The sequence below is a fragment of the Boleophthalmus pectinirostris genome, unplaced genomic scaffold, assembly GCF_026225935.1.
Source record: "Boleophthalmus pectinirostris isolate CB_2022bp ecotype Guang Dong unplaced genomic scaffold, ASM2622593v1 HiC_scaffold_20, whole genome shotgun sequence".
Classification (NCBI taxonomy): domain Eukaryota; kingdom Metazoa; phylum Chordata; class Actinopteri; order Gobiiformes; family Gobiidae; genus Boleophthalmus; species Boleophthalmus pectinirostris.
This window is the reverse complement of record NW_026571153.1, coordinates 3344779-3366863: the sequence shown is the minus strand read 5'-3', so window position 1 is coordinate 3366863 and position 22085 is coordinate 3344779. Positions and strand designations below refer to the sequence as shown.

The window sequence follows — 22085 nt, the reverse complement described above, 5'->3', positions numbered from 1 at the left end:
CTATTAATGACCAACCAACTACTGGATCTAGAATCTAAGAGCCACTGTGGATTAAAGTTGAGGAGGAAATTCAGTTTGTCGATTGGACAAAAGTTAGTTTGGTTGAAGACGTTTCTCAGCTGATCCAAGCTGCTTTTTCAGTTCTGGTCAGACACTGGTGGACACTTCCTTATCAATCAATCAATCAAACTTTATTTATAAAGCACTTTTCATACAAAAATGTAACACAAAGTGCTTTACACAGATTAAAAACCATCCCACATTTCCACCCACCCACCAACCCAACCCCCACAGCTGCCCGACTCGACACAACCAAACAACGCAGACACCCAAACACCCCCCCTACACACACACACACATACACACCCACACACACATTAACCCGCTAAAATACATAAAACGACACATAGTAAAATGTGAGGCTGAATACAGGCGAACCAGTTGAGAAAGCACCCATCAGAGGAGCCGTCTGCACCGGGAGCAGAGAGACGTCCACCACCACCAGGAACCACCACAGGGGCCAGGGGAGAGATGAAGCCCAAACACCAACTCTCCACCAGGAGCCCACGGGACAGACCCCGACAGCCACAGCCGACCTCCGCTCCCGATGCAGAGGCTCCTACAGAGGAAACACTGCATATCCTAAAAATAAGCCTAAAATAAATAAATATAATTAAAATGTGTATAGTAGAAACAAGTAAAAAATATGATGTTTCATTCAAAAGCTAAGCTAAAAAGGTGGGTCTTGAGCCTGCTCTTAAAAACATGAACGTTCTCTGCAGCCCTGAGCTCCTCCGGCTGCAGTTCCATAGACGAGGGCCACAGTACTGAAAAGACGCCTCCTCTCCGTGAGTGTGTGTCCTGACTTTGGGAATGACCAGGAACCTGCTGCCGGAGGAGCGCAGGGTCCGCGAGGGTTCGTAAGGTAAAAGCAGTTCTGAAAGATGAGAAGGCCCAAGACCATTAAGACCATAAAAACCAGTAAAAGAACTTTAAAATCGATCCTGAAACTCACAGGAGCCAATGCAGTGATTTTAAAACCGGTGTAATGTGGTCCCGCCTCTGGTCCTCGTCAGGACACGTGCGGCAGAATTTTGTAGTAATTGTAAACCTGAAATACTCTTTTTGGGAAGACCAGAGAGCAGGGCATTACAGTCGTCTATTCGACTGGTGATAAAAGCATCAGCGTCTCTGTGTTGGCCAGAGAGAGAATGGGGCGGACTCTGGCTATGTTTTTTAAGTGATAGAAACCAATTTTTGTGATGTTCTTAATGTGTGGAATAAAAGTTAGCTCAGAGTCAATAATGACGCCCAGGTTTTTTACTTGAGGAGAAGGATTAAAAGACTGTGTTTGTAGTTTGGGTAAAAGTTTCTCTCTCTGGGCCTCAGGACCAATGACTAAAACCTCAGTTTTGTCCTGGTTAAGCTGGAGAAAGTTTTCTGCCATCCAGGATTTGATATCTAGAATGCAGTTAAAAAGAGCATCCATTGGTCTGGTGTCATCAGGAGACATGGAGATGTAAAGCTGCGTATCATCTGCGTAGCTGTGGAAGTTGATTCCATGTCTCCTGATGACACCACCAAGAGGGAGCATGTACAAGTTAAAAAGCACAGGGCCTAAAATGGAACCCTGGGGCACACCACATGTGATTTTATGGACCCTGGAGGAGCATGTGTCTACACTCACCATAAATGTTCTGTCTGTGAGGTAGGATGTGAACCATCTGTGAACAGCACCGGAGAGGCCGAGGTGTTTTAGGCGAGTTAAAAGAATAGTGTGATCTACTGTGTCAAAGGCAGCGCTCAGATCCAGTAGAACCAACACGGTCACTTTTTGTGAATCGCAATTTATTCTAAAATCATTTAAAATCTTTGCCAAGGCGGTCTCGGTGCTGTGGTTCACCCTAAAACCAGACTGAAATTTTTCAAAAATGTTATGATCATCTAAAAAAATAATTTAGTTGAATAAAAAATTTTTTCTAAAAATTTTTGCTTAAAAATGGTAGGTTAGAACACTGGTCGGTAGTTGTTAAAATCATTAAAATCTAAATTGCTCTTCTTCAGCAGGGGCCTCACCACCGCTGCTTTGAAGGCAGAGGGAAAGACCCCGTCTGAAGAGAGCAATTCATCATGGTTAAAAGCTCATCCCTAAAAGATCCATAAAATGACTTAAAAAATGGGGTAGGAATTGGATCTAAAAGACATGTGGTGGGCCTCACTGAGGAGAAAACTTTGTCAAGCATCTCAGCATTAACCAGGACAAAACTGTCCAGTTTTTTCTTCTTGTCTAGACAAACACTCAGATGTACTAAAAACAGAGCTTGACAAGATAAAATATCACATCTGATACCATGAAGTGGTCTGCAAACTGCTCACAGAGAGAGTCAGTGGGTGTTAAGTAAAACATGCTAAAATCAGGGTTTAAAATGTTGTCAATGGTTGAAAAAGAACTTTTGGGATTATTTTTTGTTATTGGTTATTAATGTAGAAAAGTAATGGTTTCTTGAGTTTCTTATTGCGTTGTTGTAAGTCCGTTGCTGATCAGTAAATAATTGATAGTTTATTGTAGTTTTGTTTTTTCTCCATCTACGTTCTGCCCTCCTGCACTCTCTCTTGGACTCTTTCAGCTCTTCAGTTCTCCATGGGGGTTTTAGCTTAGTTTTGATGTTTTTAGTTTTGAGTGGAGCAACCAGATCCAGAGCTGACCGTAGTTTACTGTTTACTGTGGTCAGTGATAAAATCGCAGGGGCAGGTAAAACCATTGGGGGATTTTTATTTAAAACTTCGATAAAATTTGCAGCCACTTCAGGGGTCAGACGGCGCTTCCTCACAGTTCTCACAGACGTCTCCCGGTGTATAAAACCAGTGATGTTAAAAAACACACAGTAGTGGTCAGACACAGCCAGGTCAACAACAGAGGACACACTAGTGGTCAGGCCATAGGTGATGACCAGATCCAGAGTGTGTCCTCTGTTGTGAGTTGGCTGTGTGACGTGTTGAGTAAAATCCATATAATTAAGAACATTTTAAAATTCATTTGCGGCAGGATCTAAAAGATTATCTATGTGTAAGTTAAAATCACCGGTTATAATAATCATATTAAAAGAATTGTGTAATATAGATTATATCTGCAGGGAGGAGCTAACTACACTGAAACTACTCTGAAACTAACACACACGCTTGTTTACAGTTTCTGTTAGTTAGTTCGGTCTATTGACAGGATGTGGGGTCTAATTAACATAATTCATGTCCATAATGGAGCTTCCTCACCTCTGGACCTGACCTGGCTCCACCTGTTGTTCTCTTGTTTGTTTTGTTTTAGGTTTGAGGATGGAGTTGTAAATAGGAGAGAGATGGTGTCTGAGGCCTCCATTTCTGTTTAGAGAAGGATTCTCTTTCTTAACAAAAATAGCTTCTTTCACTCCCCTCTCAAACCAATTCTTTTCTCTGGCTAAAATCTGTACCTCGCTGTCCTCAAATGAGTGGCCCGTGGCTTTTAAGTGGAGATGAACAGCAGACTGAGGTCCTGTGTTGCTCTCTCGTCTGTGTTGGTTCATCCTGTTGTGAAGCTGTTGTTACGGGCCCCAAGTACTGGGGCTGCCGTAGCAGAGATGACACAATCTGAAATATAATAATAATAATGAAAACCGGGAAGATGCGGAGCGCTCTCTTCTGTGTCCAGATTGCATTTTTTAATTGATCAGTATCAAAAATATAACACTACACCATTAAAGTGCATTGTGTCCCAGTACACATTCTTCAAGTCACCACACACACAAAACAACCCTCACAACTTAACAAATTACTAATAACAGGATTACTCAGATGGACTGGACACTAAACTGTACTTTTACTATGTTAAACTTTGTCAAAAATAAAAGCATACAAATGTTTTTAATTACAACAGACCTAAATAGACCGCCTGAATTCTGACGCTGGCAACCATGGCAACTCCACCGCTAACCTAAACCTTAACCGTTATCTTACAATTATTAGTGGAAAATTACCGATTAACATACTAATAACAATGAAAACAATATCACATGTTGATAAAACACTCAAAAATAGTCTTACACTGAATTATGTGGGTGGCTTTTACCGTGTACTAACCTGAAATATAATAACAATAATGAAAACAAGGAAGACACGGAGCGCTCTCTTCTGTGTCCAGATTGCGTTTAAGGCGAACCGGAAGTTGCGCCCTAAATCCAACCTGGGGCGACGCCTCTAGCACAAAGGTTCCGCGTTATTAATCTATTTCTGATTGGTTAATAAAACAGGTTAGTACTTTGTATTATTAGTATTAATGACATTTGAAAACTGGTTTCGGCATTACTTTACCCCCCAACATTTTTAAATATATTCATTTGTGAATTAAAGATCGAAGTACCAAAAAAAACAAAGAACCAATGTGGTGACCATTTAAGGTGCACCACACTGTTTAGTTTCTCCAATGTAGCGTTCTCTACACTGAATGGAGTAGAACACATTGCTTTGTTTGTGGCTCGGTGTTTTGTCCTTTAGGTTGGACCATTTTCTGTTTTAGAGCGTTCGTAGGTTTGAAATAGAACGGGATCTCATGTTGTTTGAAAGGCAAGGCAAGTTTATTTGTATAGCACAATTCGTACACAAAGTAATTCAAAGTGCTTTACAGAATAAGAAATACATTAAAATCATAATAAAAACAAATCAAAACATAAATAATCATGAAGATTAAAATTAAAAAAGAGAGACATAAATTGGAGAGAAGAGTGCGGAATGAAAACCTTTCAGTTATTTGCACAGTTAAACAGAAACGTTTTGAGCCTGGATTTAAACAGCGTCACAGAAGAGGCCTGTCTCACAATCCTCTGTAGTTTTTCAGAAACACCAGCCATGTACGGAATAGTTACCCCCTTTCTCCTGGGTTCTGATTCTCTGTTGTCCTGTTTTTTAGCTCTTTTGGTTTTGTTGAAGGCCCATTTTAGATATCTGCACACAGAGAGGGCTTTCTGTGGATTAAACCTACACTTTTTGTTTACTCATTGCCACCGGTGCCAGAAACCATTGTTTGCGCAAACTCCAAATTAGACATTTATGCACATTAAGTGATTTCATGTTGTTGTTTCTTTCCCTCCCTCCATTTAACATTACACTGCAGCCCAGCTGAGTTTACAAAAAAATTGACTAATGAACTTTAAGACCTTTGTGAAAAAAATAAGACTTAGACAACATAATTTAAGACTTTTAAGGCCTTAATTTAGGAACATGAAATTTAAGATGTTTTTAAGACTTTTAAGACCCCGCGGCTGCCCTGATAAGAGCGGCAAAGGAGAAATTCAATTTGTCGACTGGACAAAGGTTTTTTGGTCGGATATGATTCTCAACTCATCCAAGCTGTTTCTTCATTTCTGGTCAGACGCTGGTGGACACTTCCTTATATCTGTCTGCAGGGAGGAGCTAACTACACTGAAACTACTCGAGTCTAACAACAACAGACCCAGCTAATAAACAGAAACTGTAAACAAGTACTGTATTTTTCAAACTGTAAATCACTCCGGAGTGTAAGTTGCACCAGCCAAAAATGCATAATTAAGAAGATAAAAACATATATAATTTGCACTTTATGGGGGAAATTAATTTTATCAAATCAGAGACCAGAACCGACATTTCCAGTGTAAAATCAAGTTGTAGTAAAAACAATAGAAGAGAGAACAACAGACTGTTAACGTCACATATGAACAGTTCTTCAGATAAACTATAACATAAACAACAGAACAGAACAAGTTTAACAAACTCTCCATCTCACTCCAAATCACTAAATCCATTCAATTCTTCATCCTCGGTGTCACTTCTGAACAACTCGGCCTCAAACTCCGGAGGTAAACGGAGCGCCGCTTCCTCTTCTGCGTCGCTGTCGTCAGACCATAAACTGTATAAAAGAAGTGTTCTAAGTGAGTGTGACGTCACCCACAGAGTTCAGCTCCGCTCAAACGAGGCTCATGATGTTCACTGGAGCCAGACTCTATTATGAACAGGAATTTTTTGATGGACAAAATAGTGAAAAAAAATTCAGAATCATGTGTAGCGGGTTAATACAAACATTTTAAGACCAAAATGACGAGGCTCACAGCAGCTGTTGCTGAGAGAGGGACGACAAGATCATAATGTAAGTCAATTGCGCCGCGATCTTTCCATTGCACCTGTTACGTGTTGTGGTTTTTCCGGAAGCTACAGTCGTCATAACTTCAATTAACTTTGGAAAAAATCTGCCTAGTATTGATTGTAGTGGCCCCCACCTATCACAACCTCTGTTTACATGTGAAAAACTGGAACCGTTTCTAATGGTCGTCAAATCCGTCTTTAGTGACAGAGGTGTCAAAAGACATCATTAAGGAAACAAGGGGGGGGGGGTCGCCAAATGTCGTCTTTATGGGGAAAAGGGTTAAACATTTTCATATTTGGGGTTAGAGTTCCAGATTTTTACCCCACAACTCTAACTCTGGCCATTTTAAAGAGATTAATTAGAAGTACTTTCCCTTTCCCTAAAAAGTTTCTGAATATTTTTTGGTAGTTCTTTCCTTTCTGCCTTGTACATTATTTTTGTTGTCTGGAAGCTCATCAGATCCTTAAGTTTTAAAAGTTTTGAAGTGATAAATAGCTGGATGGTGTGGTCATAAAACCCAACATTATGAATTATCCCTAGTGCTCTTTTCTGTAACAGGAAATTGTTTTATAATTATTAACCCAGATCTCAGCACAGCTCTATTAGCTCATGTGATATTGTACAGAATGGAGCCAGTTCTGTTCCCAAAATGACACAGAAAAACAGGAGGAGCTTTTTCTCTCACTGCTGTTGTGTGTCTCGTCCACCAGGGGGCAGTGTGTGCTGAGTCCACAGTCAGACGGTGCTGTAGACTTGGTTTGGGTCCATGGTGTCCACACAGAGACTCTGGTAAGTGCAGTCTGCAGATTCCCTCACTGCGCTCATGTTCTCGTACAGTTCAGTCTGAAATTTAAGAAATAAAAGTCAGAATGAAACTAAGGAAATAAAAGTCAGTTTAGAGTCAGAAGTACAAATGTGTGTAGAGCTCACCTCTGTTCTGGAGCGTCTCGGTTCCTGATCTGTTGAACACAAAATGGAGACACGTCTTATTATGTTTCACTTTAAAGATTCCACCACAGAAACACAGACGACATGGACCAACAGGGCTAACCACTCTGCCACCAGCCCCTTGACCGGACTCACCGTTTTGTGTTTTCTTTTCCTGCAGATCAGTAACAGCGGCACTGAGGTCATCACCACGGCGAAAGGGATCAACAGGATCCACAGCAGACGACCGGGACCTGACCAAGCGTCCGCATGGAACAATAAATGACAGAGGAAAGAGATGGATGATACTCGTGACAGTCATATTTACCTCTAAAAACTTCAGTCTGAAATTCTACTGAGTTCCAACACGCAGGATTTAAGGTTTTAAATATTGGTCAAATTCAATGCTCAAAATTCTCACAATCATATTTACAGAAGAACTTTTGTTTTGGAGAGTTATAAAACACATTTTCTGCACTGGTGAGTTTCTCTTCCACCGCACTGTTCAACACTTGAGTCAGAGTTAAAGGACGATTGGCAGTGCTCGTTTCCATCTGCACTTTCTGCAACTTTATGGTCTCTTCTCGAATGTTGATCAATGATATTGTTGGGTCTGTTCTTACTTTAGCCACGTTCACACCAAACGTGAATGGTGCGAACAAGGCCAACGATTTACATGTTAACCCAATGTAAAGGCCGTTGACACACAAATGATGCGACTTCAGCAGCACGATTTGTGCGTTTTGAACGGCATGAATTTGTGAAACTGGTGTTGATGCTCGAATTCCCAAAACAGAGGGACTCACAAAATTCATCAAAGTTGAACATTTTGAACTTTCTGTGAATATTCGCGTCACATCAAACAATCAGGGTCCGAGTTCTGATAGTGACATGTAAAACTGAGACAGACGTGAACTTTCATTCAACATGGAGGAGACACTCGCTGTTGCCGTGGGAAACGAGCCGATATTATACGACACCAGCACGAGCCAAGACAGAGACTGAAAAAAACTCCACAGAGCAGGACCTACACCAGACCTAACCCCTCTCCTTTATTCTGGTCCTGGTCTGGTCCTGGTCTCAGTCCCAGTCTGGTTCCAGACTGGTCCAGTCTGGTTCCAGACTGGTCTCAGTCCCGGTTTCAGTCCTGGTCTGGTTCCAGTCCCGGTCTCAGTCTCAGTCTGGTCCCGGTCTGGTCAGTCCACTCGATGTGTCCAACTCCGCCATTTTTCCAAATGAAACCAGATGCAGAGGACTCTACACAGCTGCACTTGATCCTTCTGGAGTGAATAGATCAGATTTACTCGCACGACCAAATTCCCAAACTCGAGTGACCAGGACGAACAAATGAAACAAATGACTTAAAAGAGTCAAGCGGCAAACTAGGGGCATTTGACACAGTTTATTCGCACCATTCACGTTCGGTCTGAACGCGGCTTTAAGGTGACATTCCATAGGCCATGGCTCTAAAACATTCATTTCAATCCCAGGAGTAATTGAGACAAGATAAATAATCATGGTCTCATGTCATGTGACATGTGACACCATCACCAATAATTAAATAAATATTATAGTTACTATAATAGTTACTGGTGGCGGTGACACTTGTATTTGGATGTTTTCAGTAAATAAAAGCTGTTGACTGTTGGACCCACACACTGACTTACACAAAGCACAAAGTTTACCTGCAGACCCTGTAGGTGTGACAAATGTATTGTAAGAACAGAAGAAACTGATAACAAATATTCATGAAAAGTGCACTTTAAAAGTGTGACTTTTCTGGTGGAGGCTCTGCCACCTGCTTTTCTCTGTGGAGATGTTATTTCTTTACATTATTTGGTGCATAGTCTGTTTATCTACGTGGAAACAGCAGGTGACAAGTTCAAGGTAAAGTTTTACTTTACTTACTTTCAGAATATTTTTAACTTCAAAAAAGTGTGTAATTGAGTAACTACAAGACGGATAAGTTAAATGTCATACTAAAGAATTCATATTTCCACAGAGACAAATACTAGTAGGTGATGAGCCTCCACCAGAAAGTTACATAGTGTATCTTTAAGTGTACCTTCTTTGACATCCAGATTAGTTGATTCTTTGATAATGAGTCCTAAAGATGAATCATATCCACAGAAATACAGCCCAGAGTCTGAAGAGTTCACTGGGTTAATCTTGAGGAAGACGTGAGACGAGTTCGAAGTCACTGTAAATTTTTTGTCTGGAGATGAAACAACATCAGAAGATCTGCTTATGCCTGAAAACCTTCTGAGTGTGGATCTCCTCACAGCTCGATACCAGATGATTGTAGAAGGATTACTGGTGTAGTTTGAACAGAACAGAGTGACACTTTGCCCAGACTGAACTTCAACTGACCTCGACTCCGAGCCCAAAACACACGATAAACCTGCAGCAATACAAGCACTGAAAAGTATTTTATCGTATCCACGGAGGTGAAAATGTGATAAAACATCGACTTACTGATACTGAAGAGAAGAACTGTTGAAGAGAAGCTCGTCATTCTGAATCTGCAAAGACAAACGCAGCACCGGACGGACTGGAGGTTTCTGAGGTTGTCTGTCTTAATTTAACACACGTGAGCACAAGTCTGTCACTTGGTAATAAACATACAGAAGTTGAGATATAACGGAAGTGCAAAGAGGCGCAAAGTTCAGAGAGAAAGAGAGACTAAACAGGGAAATTATTCATATATTTTCAGAAGGAACTTAGAGCTCAACAAGTTTTAATCTGAGAAGATCAGATACTAAAACACTGAAGCTTAAATCTAAGTATCATTGTGTTTTTTAAGGTTCACTTTACTTCCAAACACTTTCTGCAGTCATCAGTTTGAACACAAGCTGTGGTGGAAGATAATGAAGTACAAAAGTAAAAATACAATGCTGAAGTGCAATTTTTAGGTATCATTTACTTTCACTTCACTACATTTGAGAGCATGTGTCTGTACTTTCTACTACTCTACATTCATTTTTCTTTTGTAGACTGAGAGCTGTCAAAGTTTTGCGTTCTGTCAGTTTTTTCACCTTAGTTCGAACCACACATGTCTCTTCCTGTGAGCTGAACTTTAGCTGCACAAAAGAGCAGCAAGTTTTTCCGTCTCTTCTGTTTTCAAAGTTATTTCAGGTCTGTATTACATTATTCTTTTTCATTTTTATGTGTTTATTATCGTGTCATATGTCATATTTTATTTGCTCTAGTCTTTTCAAAAACAAAACTTTCCTTAATTTACTTAATAATTTTACTTTTACTAATTTAACATAAGAGTGTCAAAAGGAGAAATTCAATTTGTTAATTGGACAAAAGTTTTTTTGGTCAGATGCATTTCTCAGCTCATCCAAGCTGCTTCTTCAGTTCTGGTCAGAGGAGCTAACTACACTGAAACTACTCTGAAACTTAGGCTACGTTCACACTGCAGCCTGAAGTGATCCAAATCAGATTTTTTGACCCTCATGTTCCTGTATCTGATCTTTTAATGACAGTCTGAACAACACAGATCCGATTTTTTCAAATGTGACCCAGGACACTTGGATATGTGCTCCTGAAACCGATACATATCTGATCTTTTGACATGCGACTTCAGTGTGAACGGCCAAAGTGCATTCATCCACCTACACGTTATCAACAAACGACAAATGTAAACAAACGTTCTTATCATATGAAAATTGTTAATGAACTCCGTGTCACTGAAGTGAAGCACATCACCACACGTTCCTTTCAACGGACGTCGCTGCCGCTGTCCTACAAAACACCACGACGAAAAACCTTGTCCTTCTCCTTCTCAATCTCCTCCTTAAAACAAGTAAGTTGTTCATGTTCTGGCTCCGGTACGAGAGGAACTTTAAAATCTCCAGGTGCTCGATGCTGTGTCCATGTTTGGACAACTTCCGTAAACGCAGAGACGCTCGCTGCGGTTGACGCCGTCGTGTCTCCAGTGCACATGCGGGACACTTTTGGGCCGTTTTATGTTCACACTGGAGTCACATACAAGTCACATTTAATTGGAAATGTGAACGACCTCTAAAAAACCATCGGATTTCACAAAAAAATCCAAATTTAGCGTTAAGCCCTGCAGTCTGAACATTGCCATACACACCTACCCCACTCAGTGCATTTCAGTCTTCTCAGTCGTCTTTATAAATGTGTTTAAATGTAAAATTTTCAGAAGTAACGGTGCGATCGACTGACATGATACAGACAGGACAGAGGATCTTTCTGCAGGAGACATGCGCAGTAGAGCCAAGTGACAGTGGTACAGGAGGAACAGGAGCAGCAGATACTAACACACAAGACTAGAACCTCTCCATGCTTCACTCAAACATTTTAATATATAAGTTACAGGAAACACCCAAACCATGAAAAAAAGTGTGATTTATAGTCCGAAAAATACGGTAGATGTGTTAGTTTCAGAGTAGTTTCAGTGTAGTTAGCTCCGTCTTTAAGCAGATATAAGGCAGTGTCCACCAGAACTGAAGAAGCAAAAAGTAGCAAAAAGACAGCGACAGGAGTCAAATAAGGAATCATTATATAAATTTATACGTACAAGTCAAAATAAAACAGACAAATAAGTAAAATTAAAAATCACAGCTTTATACAAGAGTTCATAAGAAAAAGACAAAAAAAAGACAAAAGTGCAAAAATTATGATTATCAGCTTGATCTGTTACATAAAGTGAGTTGCTGTACAGTTGTAGGGAGTATTATCTGTTACATAAAGTGAGTTGTTGTACAGTTGTAGGGAGTATTATCTGTTACATAAAGTGAGTTGTTGTACAGTTGTAGGGAGTATTATCTGTTACATAAAGTTGAGTTGTTGTACAGTTGTAGGGAGTATTATCTGTTACATAAAGTGAGTTGTTGTACAGTTGTAGGGAGTATTATCTGTTACATAAAGGTGAGTTGTTGTACAGTTGTAGGGAGTATTATCTGTTACATAAGGGTGAGTTGTTGTACAGTTGTAGGGAGTATTATCTGTTACATAAAGTGAGTTGTTGTACAGTTGTAGGGAGTATTATCTGTTACATAAGGGTGAGTTGTTGTACAGTTGTAGGGAGTATTATCTGTTACATAAGGTGAGTTGTTGTACAGTTGTAGGGAGTATTATCTGTTACATAAAGTGAGTTGTTGTACAGTTGTAGGGAGTATTATCTGTTACATAAGGTGAGTTGTTGTACAGTTTGTAGGGAGTATTATCTGTTACATAAGTGAGTTGTTGTACAGTTGTAGGGAGTATTATCTGTTACATAAAGTGAGTTGTACAGTTGTAGGGAGTATTATCTGTTACATAAAGTGAGTTGTTGTACAGTTGTAGGGTATTATCTGTTACAGTTGTAGGGAGTCTGTTACATAAGTGAGTGTTGTACAGTTGTAGGAGTATTATCTGTTACATAAGTTGTTGTACAGTTGTAGGGAGTATTATCTGTTACATAAGGGTGAGTTGTTGTACAGTTGTAGGGAGTATTATCTGTTACATAAAGTGAGTTGTTGTACAGTTGTAGGAGTATTATCTGTTACATAAGTTGAGTTGTTACAGTTGTAGGAGTATTATCTGTTACATAAAGTGAGTTGTTGTACAGTTGTAGGGAGTATTATCTGTTACATAAGGGTGAGTTGTACAGTTGTAGGGAGTTTATCTGTTACAGTTTGTACAGTTGTAGGGAGTATTATCTGTTACATAAAGTGAGTTGTTGTACAGTTGTAGGAGTATTATCTGTTACATAAAGTTGAGTTGTACAGTTGTAGGGAGTATTATCTGTTACATAAGGGTGAGTTGTTGTACAGTTGTAGGGAGTATTATCTGTTACATAAGGTGAGTTGTTGTACAGTTGTAGGGAGTATTATCTGTTACATAAAGTGAGTTGTTGTACAGTTGTAGGGAGTATTATCTGTTACATAAGGGTGAGTTGTTGTACAGTTGTAGGGAGTATTATCTGTTACATAAAGTGAGTTGTTGTACAGTTGTAGGGAGTATTATCTGTTACACAAGGGCGAGCTGCTGTACAGTTGTAGGGAGTTGTTAAAAGTCCCAGTGGCTAAATTACACCACCTGGATCTCACTACTCCTTTTCTAATCACTGTATTAACCCTCAGAAAATCACTCAGCTTTAAAGACACAATGCAAATAAGTCTGACTACACTCAAAAAGATCACATAGCTTTAAAACCACAATGCATGTTCAAAAATATCATTTACTACACTCAAAAAGATCATTTCTTCAATAACACAAGGTAAATATCTTACTACACTCAAAAATTATCGTTTAACTTCGATAACAAGGTAAATATTTGACTACACTCAAAAAGATCACTTAACTTTAAGAAACACCATACAGGTAACTTTAACAACTCTTAAAGTATCACCTGGGGAACACTTACAACTTCACTTAGCTTTAGAAACCACCTTATGACATACTCTGTACTCTATCTGACAACATTTGCCCAAAACACATTTTTGACAGTGCCTCAAAGAATTTTACCAGATTTAGTTTTATACCAAAAACATTGCAAATATTAATTTATCCTTAGCAGTGCCTCAAAACCTTTAATCAAATTTAGCTTTGCATCAAAAACATTGCATTTTTGTATGTAACTCACCTAGGATGACTTGACTCGCTCATAGTGAATATATATATATATATATATATATATATATATATATGAGGGAAAGACTCAACAAAAGATTCCAACAAGTGATTTGTCTTTGTCTTATTTCATCTGCTTTTTATTGTATTTTTACCAAAAAGCTCATACAAAAATAATTAGGACAAATCACCTTGCAAGTACCTTTTGGAGAAATTACCCTGTGACCAGGAAAGCTATAAAGCACAGCCTAGTCCGAATTTGAGATCTGACCTCCTTAGCCGAGTTACAGCCGGAGGGCCAACGCCAACCAAAAATCAGGATCTGAATTATTATGCGGAATTTTCAATATTTATCTAGGGTCACAGAACTCCACCCAGGTACATGCAAAGTGATCAGTACGTCACAGATAGCACACATTTTTTCAAGTACAGGCAACACTTCTTAGAAACCACAATCTTCACCATTCTAGCCCCTACGCCTCTGCCCCGGCCAGGTGTGAAGTAAAGGCCACCTCGCTTCGTCGAAGGAGGAGGAAGCTTCGCATCCGCATTGCATACAGGCCTCCCGCACGCCGCATAACATATAGGTTTCGTACATCAATGTCAAATAAAGGTCAACTGTCAAAAGAACAGAAGGTCCTTATCTTTCCTGCACACAAACATAACGGTTACAGAAATTATTGCAAAATAACCTAAACTTAAAAATTTAAATTGAAAGAATTAAGCAAATCAATATAAAGGAAACAAATCAGATTAAATCAAAGCAAAACAAGTAACTCATGGTAATATGGGTCACAAAAGCACTTCTAATATCTAAATCAAACACTCTTAATCTCTAATGCTCTAACAGTTATTCAATTATCAAAATAAAGCATCATGAACATCTTCATCTGAATTCAGGAGCCCTTTTAGTGGGGCTTACGCCAAAACCTTCATCTTTTTACCCCACCCAAGTGAGCTCTCCTGTGGCCGAAGGGGGGGGTTCACGACAGGAGTATTATCTGTTACATAAAGTGAGATGTTGTACAGTTGTAGGGAGTATTATCTGTTACATAAGGTGAGTTGTTGTACAGTTGTAGGGAGTATTATCTGTTACATAAAGTGAGATGTTGTACAGTTGTAGGGAGTATTATCTGTTACATAAAGTGAGTTGTTGTACAGTTGTAGGGAGTATTATCTGTTACATAAAGTGAGATGTTGTACAGTTGTAGGGAGTATTATCTGTTACATAAGGGCGAGTTGTTGTACAGTTGTAGGGAGTATTATCTGTTACATAAGGGAGTGACAGTTGTGTACAGTTGTAGGGAGTATTATCTGTTACATTGTGAGTTGTTGTACAGTTGTAGGGAGTATTATTTGTTACATGAGGGTGAGTTGTTGTACAGTTGTAGGGAGTATTATCTGTTACATAAAGTGAGTTGTTGTACAGTTGTAGGGAGTATTATCTGTTACATAAAGTGAGTTGTTGTACAGTTGTAGGGAGTATTATCTGTTACACAAGGGCGAGTTGTTGTACAGTTGTAGGGAGTATTATCTGTTACATAAAGGTGAGTTGTCGTACAGTTGTAGGGAGTATTATCTGTTACATAAAGTGAGTTGTCGTACAGTTGTAGGGAGTATTATCTGTTACACAAGGGCGAGTTGTTGTACAGTTGTAGGGAGTATTATCTGTCACATAAAGGTGAGTTGTCGTACAGATGTAGGGAGTATTATTTTTCATAAGGGTGAGTGGACTAAACAGTTTGGCCTGTAGTTTCTTCTGTCTGACACATGGGGGCGCTGCTGCTGCTGCTGCTGCTGCTCCTGGTAAAATTTACTTCAGATTTTTCGTTGGCATCAGCTTCCACCTGACGAGACAAAGAAAGGAATTATAACTCCAATTATATAAATGTTACCAATATGTTTTGTTTTATTTTATTCATTTCTACGTTAGTTGATTTTGCATCAGGAAACAGCCACTTTTATATTAAAATTAAACTAAAAATGTGCTATGTAACTTTTCTTTTTGCTCTCTTTAGACCTGGCTTAGTCCTGGTCAGTGTTGGCAAGGTGACTTAAAATGTATTCCCGTAAGATTACAGATTATATACCCCAAAATGTAGTTTGTAATGTAATCCATTAAGTTGTAATGTAATCCATTAAGTTACTTCAAGTGAGTAATGTAATCTGAATACTTTGGATTACTTGATTTGCTGTAGAGAAGCAAAGATGAGGAAATCTTCACATAAAATGTTTTTTGTCTGATAAAAGAAAAGAAAAAGCCCAGACTTTACTGAACCAAATTAAAAATATTATTGATAGAAGAAGAGACACTGTCCGCACAGCATGATTTAGTCCTGTTAAATCCTGTTTTAGACCTGGTTTAGACCTGGTTTAGTCCTGGTTTAGTCCTGGTTTTAGTCCTGGTTTTAGTCCTGGTTTAGACCTGGTTTAGTTCTGGTTTAGTCCTGGTTTTAGTCCTGGTTTAGACCTGTTTTAGTCCTGGTTTAGTCCTTGTTTAGTCCTGGTTTAGACCTGGTTTTGTTCTGGTTTAGTGGTGGTTTTAGTCCTGGTTTAGTTCTGGTTTAGTCCTGGTTTTAGTCCCGGTTTAGACCTGTTTTAGTCCTGGTTTAGACCTGGTTTTAGTCCTGGTTTAGTCCTGGTTTAGACCTGGTTTAGACCTGGTTTTAGACATGATTTAGTGTCCGGCAATGAGTGGGATTACCGGAAAAAAAAGAATGTGAAAACAGGAAAATACCACCATGTAATCCATTTATTTCAACAAAGTAACTGTAATCCAATTACCACTCACTGAAACAGTAACTGAATACAGTTACTCATAATTTGTACTCCGATTACATGTAATCTGTTACTCCCCAACACTGTCTATACATCATTATCATCATCACTTTCATACAACCATAGACCGTATATACGAGTGGACAGATCTAACGCTGTAACCGCCGTGTGCCAAACAGGAAGTTCTCCAGGAGGCTCTTCCAGCTCCTTCTGACTCTGGCTCCAGTGGACTTACATTAGGGTCCAGTCAAGCAGTAATGGAGGGAAACAGGGGCAGATTTTTGACATTCAAATGTCTCTTATTCAGAAACTAGAGGAACTATTGAAATAAGTAAAGTATCAGAATGTAGGAAAGAGTTACACTCCAACAGGGTCAAGTTAAACCTGTGATATTCTTTCAAGTTGTTGACAAAAAAATTTTAAAACTCATGTCGGTAACGGAGGGAATGAAATATGCAGCACTTTTTGGGCAATAAATCCAAACAGTGATAACTCTTGGTTCTCACTTACATATCCTTAACAAACTGGTTTGAATATTTGCTTCATATAGTTTTCTACCATATGGTACAAGATTAGGGTGAAAAACCTTGTACTTTTTGAGTCATGAGATTTTTTATTAAGAAAAGTCATGGTAACGGAGGGAAAAGTAACGGAAGGGAAAATTGTACAAACAAGTAGAAGGTGCAGGATTTTACATAATTTGTCGCATTTTTCTTCCAAATACTTTAATATTACTTCAAAATGAAAGGAAACTATTTCTATAAAATATGTCAGTCCTTCCAAGCTAATTTTTATCATTTTAAATTTTTTTTTTTTTTTTTTTGAAAAATCATGTACCTTGAAATGATGATGAAATACATCCCTTTATTTACATGATTTTTGGGTCTTTGAAATTTTGGAAATAATTTTTGTTCCATGTTTCATACATGGTCTGTTTAAAACGTATGGAACTTTAGAACCAAAAATGGTACAGAAAAAAGGTCAACAGTTTCATAAACTAGAGTACATATGTATCTGTTCAATACATTTTTATATCAGATGCATTAACTTGTATTTTTGGCCTTGCTGTTTACTTCTGCTTGACCGGGCCCTGTAGGATCTTGTGGCTCCTCTCTCTGTACCTGCTGCAGTGAGCCTCGATAATGCTTTGTAAGGATTTTCAGTTGAAATCCAAGCACAGGTTTTCTGCATATCCCATGTTACTTTTTTCTCTCCACTCCATCCATCTGCTCCTGGTCCATTCAATTTAGGAACCCTTTGTGGCCCACGAGATAAAACGTTTGCCCACCCGTTATGAGCTGTTGCTACTATAAAACAATGCATTTAAGCAAAGAAACAATATTATTGTGAGACTTCTGACGACACGATATCACAATATTTCGGTTACTGTTACATCCCTAATACATGCATCACGAATTTCAGACTTCAGGTCATCGCGCAATCCACACTGGGAAGGAATTTTCTGAAAAAGTGAGCATCAAACCTCCATGTTTATTTTCCCAGTGGGATGTGTCTATCGTCAAAGTCGATCTTTTCAAGTTTTTTGAACCATGTCACTTTTGTTTCTGGTTCTGATATTGTCATATTTTAGTTTTGGGATTCGGACATCGTAATTGTGTGGTTGTTGGATGTTTGTGAACTCCATAACTGCAAAAGGGAATCAGATGTGTGTGACTGCAAACCTCTGTACAAACTGTTTCCTGTCCCATCGGAATCCAAGAAACACCTTCCACTGCAAAGAGACGTAAAACAAGAAAGAGTGAGCTCAGTCTGTTTGTCTTCTGCACCTCTCACTTAACAAACGGGTCACAACAAACGCAAACGCCGCAACAAATACAAATGCGACAACACAACAAAAAGCCACAACAAACAAACAAAAAAAGACACAACGGAAGTCACCGCAGGACTCTGTTTTAATGAGTTAATTAACAAATACAAACGCCACAACACAAACGCAAATGCTGCAACACATTAAAAAGCCACAACACTTTAAAAAGCCACAACACATCAAAAAGACACAATGGAAGTGACCGCGGGACTCTATTTTCCAACCGACCAATCAAGCGGCAAGTGAAGAAGTGTGCCCGGTGTCATGGCGGCGTAGGTACCGTTGCCATGGGCGACTCGTGACGGTGCAAAGCCTCTATAGCCCGTAAAATACAGTATATGAAGTGCCAAACAAAGAATCTGTCCGCATATTCGCCGCATCAGTTTTTTTCACCGCAGGGTTCAAAGTGTGAGAAAAAAGTAGCGGCTTATAGTCTGGAATTTACGGTAATAACACTTAACAATTTATCACCTTTTGGTTTGTTGAGTTTCTTTTTTTTCCAGCACAGAATCACGGCCAGAATCACCACGAGCAGGAGCAGAGTCGCTGCCAGAGCCACGTACAGGACGAGACCTGCGAGTCACAAAACTTAATTAAAACAAGCGTCGTTAAAACACAGGACTGCACACGTGGAGCTGCAGGACTCACGGTTAAATTGTCGCTCAGGTGAAGATGCGTCTTCAGCTGCTGTGACGACAGGACGTGCATCACTCCGAGTGCTTCTTAAAACCGATGCATCGTTATTATTATTTTGTTGTGTAGGTGAAGCTGAGGAGTCAGTAGATGCGTAACTCCGGGTGTTTCTTAAAACTGAGGCATCGTTATTATTATTTTGTTGTTGTGTAGGTGAAGCTGAAGCTGAGGAGACAGTAGGTGCGTAACTCTGAGTGCTTCTTAAAACTGATGCATCATTATTATTATTATTATGTCGTTGTGTAGGTGAAGCTGAGGAGACAGTAGGTGCGTAACTCTGAGTGCTTCTTATAACTGATGCGTCATTATTATTATTATTATGTCGTTGTTGTGTAGGTGAAGCTGAAGCTGAGGAGTCAGTAGGTGCGTAACTCTGAGTGCTTCTTAAAATTGATGCATCGTTATTATTATTATTATGTCGTTGTGTAGGTGAAGCTGAGGAGACAGTAGGTGCGTAACTCTGAGTGCTTCTTAAAACTGATGCATCGTTATTATTATTTTGTTGTGTAGGTGAAGCTGAGGAGACAGTAGGTGCGTAACTCTGAGTGCTTCTTAAAACTGATGCATCATTATTATTATTATTATGTCGTTGTGTAGGTGAAGCTGAGGAGACAGTAGGTGCGTAACTCTGAGTACTTCTTAAAACTGATGCATCGTTATTATTATTTTGATTGTGTAGGTGAAGCTGAGGAGACAGTAGGTGCGTAACTCCGAGTGCTTCTTAAAACTGATGCATCATCATTATTATTATTATTATGTCGTTGTGAAGCTGAGGAGACAGTAGGTGCGTAACTCTGAGTGCTTCTTAAAACTGATGCGCATCATTATTATTATTATTATGTTGTTGTGTGAAGGTGAGACAGTAGGTGCGTAACTCTGAGTGCTTCTTAAAACTGGCGCATCATTATTATTATTATTATGTCGTTGTGTAGGTGAAGCTGAGGAGACAGTAGGTGCGTAACTCCGAGTGCTTCTTAAAACTGATGCATCATCATTATTATTATTATTATTATGTCGTTGTGAAGCTGAGGAGACAGTAGGTGCGTAACTCTGAGTGCTTCTTAAAACTGATGCATCATTATTATTATTATTATGTCGTTGTTGTGTAGGTGAAGCTGAAGCTGAGGAGACAGTAGGTGCGTAACTCTGAGTGCTTCTTAAAACTGATGCGTCACCATTATTATTATTACGTTGTTGTGCAGGTGAAGCTGAAGCTGAGGAGACAGTAGGTGCGTAACTCTGAGTGCTTCTTAAAACTGGCGCATCATCATTATTATTATTATTATGTCGTTGTGAAGCTGAGGAGACAGTAGGTGCGTAACTCCGAGTGCTTCTTAAAACTGACGCATCATTTATTATTATTATTATGTCGTTGTGAAGCTGAGGAGACAGTAGGTGCGTAACTCTGAGTGCTTCTTAAAAACTTGATGCATCGTCATCCATTATTATTACGTTGTTGTGTAGGTGAAGCTGAAGCTGAGGAGACAGTAGGTGCGTAACTCTGAGTGCTTCTTAAAACTGACGCATCGTTATTATTATTTTATGTCGTTGTTGTGTAGGTGAAGCTGAGGAGACAGTAGGTGCGTAACTCCGAGTGCTTCTTAAAACTGATGCGTCATCATTATTATTACGTTGTTGTGCAGGTGAAGCTGAAGCTGAGGAGACAGTAGGTGCGTAACTCTGAGTGCTTCTTAAAACTGATGCATCATTATTATTATTATTATGTCGCTGTTGTGTAGGTGAAGCTGAAGCTGAGGAGACAGTAGGTGCGTAACTCCGAGTGCTTCTTAAAACTGGCGCATCATTATTATTATTATTATTATGTCGTTGTGAAGCTGAGGAGACAGTAGGTGCGTAACTCTGAGTGCTTCTTAAAACTGATGCATCGTTATTATTATTATGTCGCTGTTGTGTAGGTGAAGCTGAGGAGACAGTAGGTGCGTAACTCTGAGTGCTTCTTAAAACTGATGCATCGTTATTATTATTTTGTTGTGTAGGTGAAGCTGAGGAGACAGTAGGTGCGTAACTCTGAGTGCTTCTTAAAACTGGCGCATCATCATTATTATTATTATTATTATGTCGTTGTGTAGGTGAAGCTGAGGAGTCAGTAGGTGCGTAACTCTGAGTGCTTCTTAAAACTGGCGCATCATCATTATTATTATTATTATTATGTCGTTGTGAAGCTGAGGAGACAGTAGGTGCGTAACTCTGAGTGCTTCTTAAAACTGATGCATCATTATTATTATTATTATGTCGTTGTGAAGCTGAGGAGACAGTAGGTGCGTAACTCCGAGTGCTTCTTAAAATTGATGCATCATTATTATTATTTTTATGTCGTTGTTGTGTAGGTGAAGCTGAGGAGACAGTAGGTGCGTAACTCTGAGTGCTTCTTAAAACTGATGCGTCACCATTATTATTACGTTGTTGTGCAGGTGAAGCTGAAGCTGAGGGGACAGTAGGTGCGTAACTCCGAGTACTTCTTAAAACTGATGCATCATTATTATTATTATTATGTCGTTGTGAAGCTGAGGAGACAGTAGGTGCGTAACTCTGAGTGCTTCTTAAAACTGATGCATCATTATTATTATTATTATGTCGTTGTGAAGCTGAGGAGACAGTAGGTGCATCACTCCAAGTGCTTCTTAAAATTGATGCATCATTATTATTATTATGTCGCTGTTGTGTAGGTGAAGCTGAAGCTGAGGAGTCAGTAGGTGCGTAACTCCGAGTGCTTCTTTAAAACTGATGCATCATTATTATTTTGTTGTGTAGGTGAAGCTGAGGAGTCAGTAGTTCCAGGTGCATGAGTCTCTTCATGATCTGGAGCTGAGGTGGGTTCAGCTGGAAAAAAACAAAAACAAATATTTTACCCATAGTAAATAGTAAAGCAACAGTTCTAATGTTTATGTTCTATTTTAGAGGTTTAAAGAGCTGGAAATGTTGTTATTTTGCCTGGATTGTTCCACAGTTTTACTTTAAACGTCTGTATCTTGCATTTATTCAGTTACACGTGTTATTATCGCTCCTTGAATCTTGAAAAAACATCCCCTCTTAAACACCCTTTTCGTAGCTCTGACTCGGAGCTTGGTCTGGCGGCGCAATGCCATACTGCGGAACATTTCAGCT

At 39.3% G+C, this 22085-nt stretch overlaps 1 protein-coding gene across 1 annotated transcript in view; it reads right to left on the bottom strand.

The window, feature by feature from the left end:
* LOC129409887 (putative uncharacterized protein DDB_G0285119) overlaps nt 1–20486 on the bottom strand; it is a 32134-nt gene extending 11648 nt beyond the window's left edge. Inside the window, exons 1-3 of the mRNA XM_055156805.1 lie at nt 20483–20486; nt 18915–19562; nt 18738–18839 (exon numbers count right to left, since the gene is read on the bottom strand). Of these exons, the coding sequence (XP_055012780.1) occupies nt 18738–18839; nt 18915–19562; nt 20483–20486 (754 nt within the window). The remainder of the gene's footprint in view (nt 1–18737; nt 18840–18914; nt 19563–20482) is intronic.
* Between the last annotated feature and the right edge of the window lie 1599 nt (nt 20487–22085).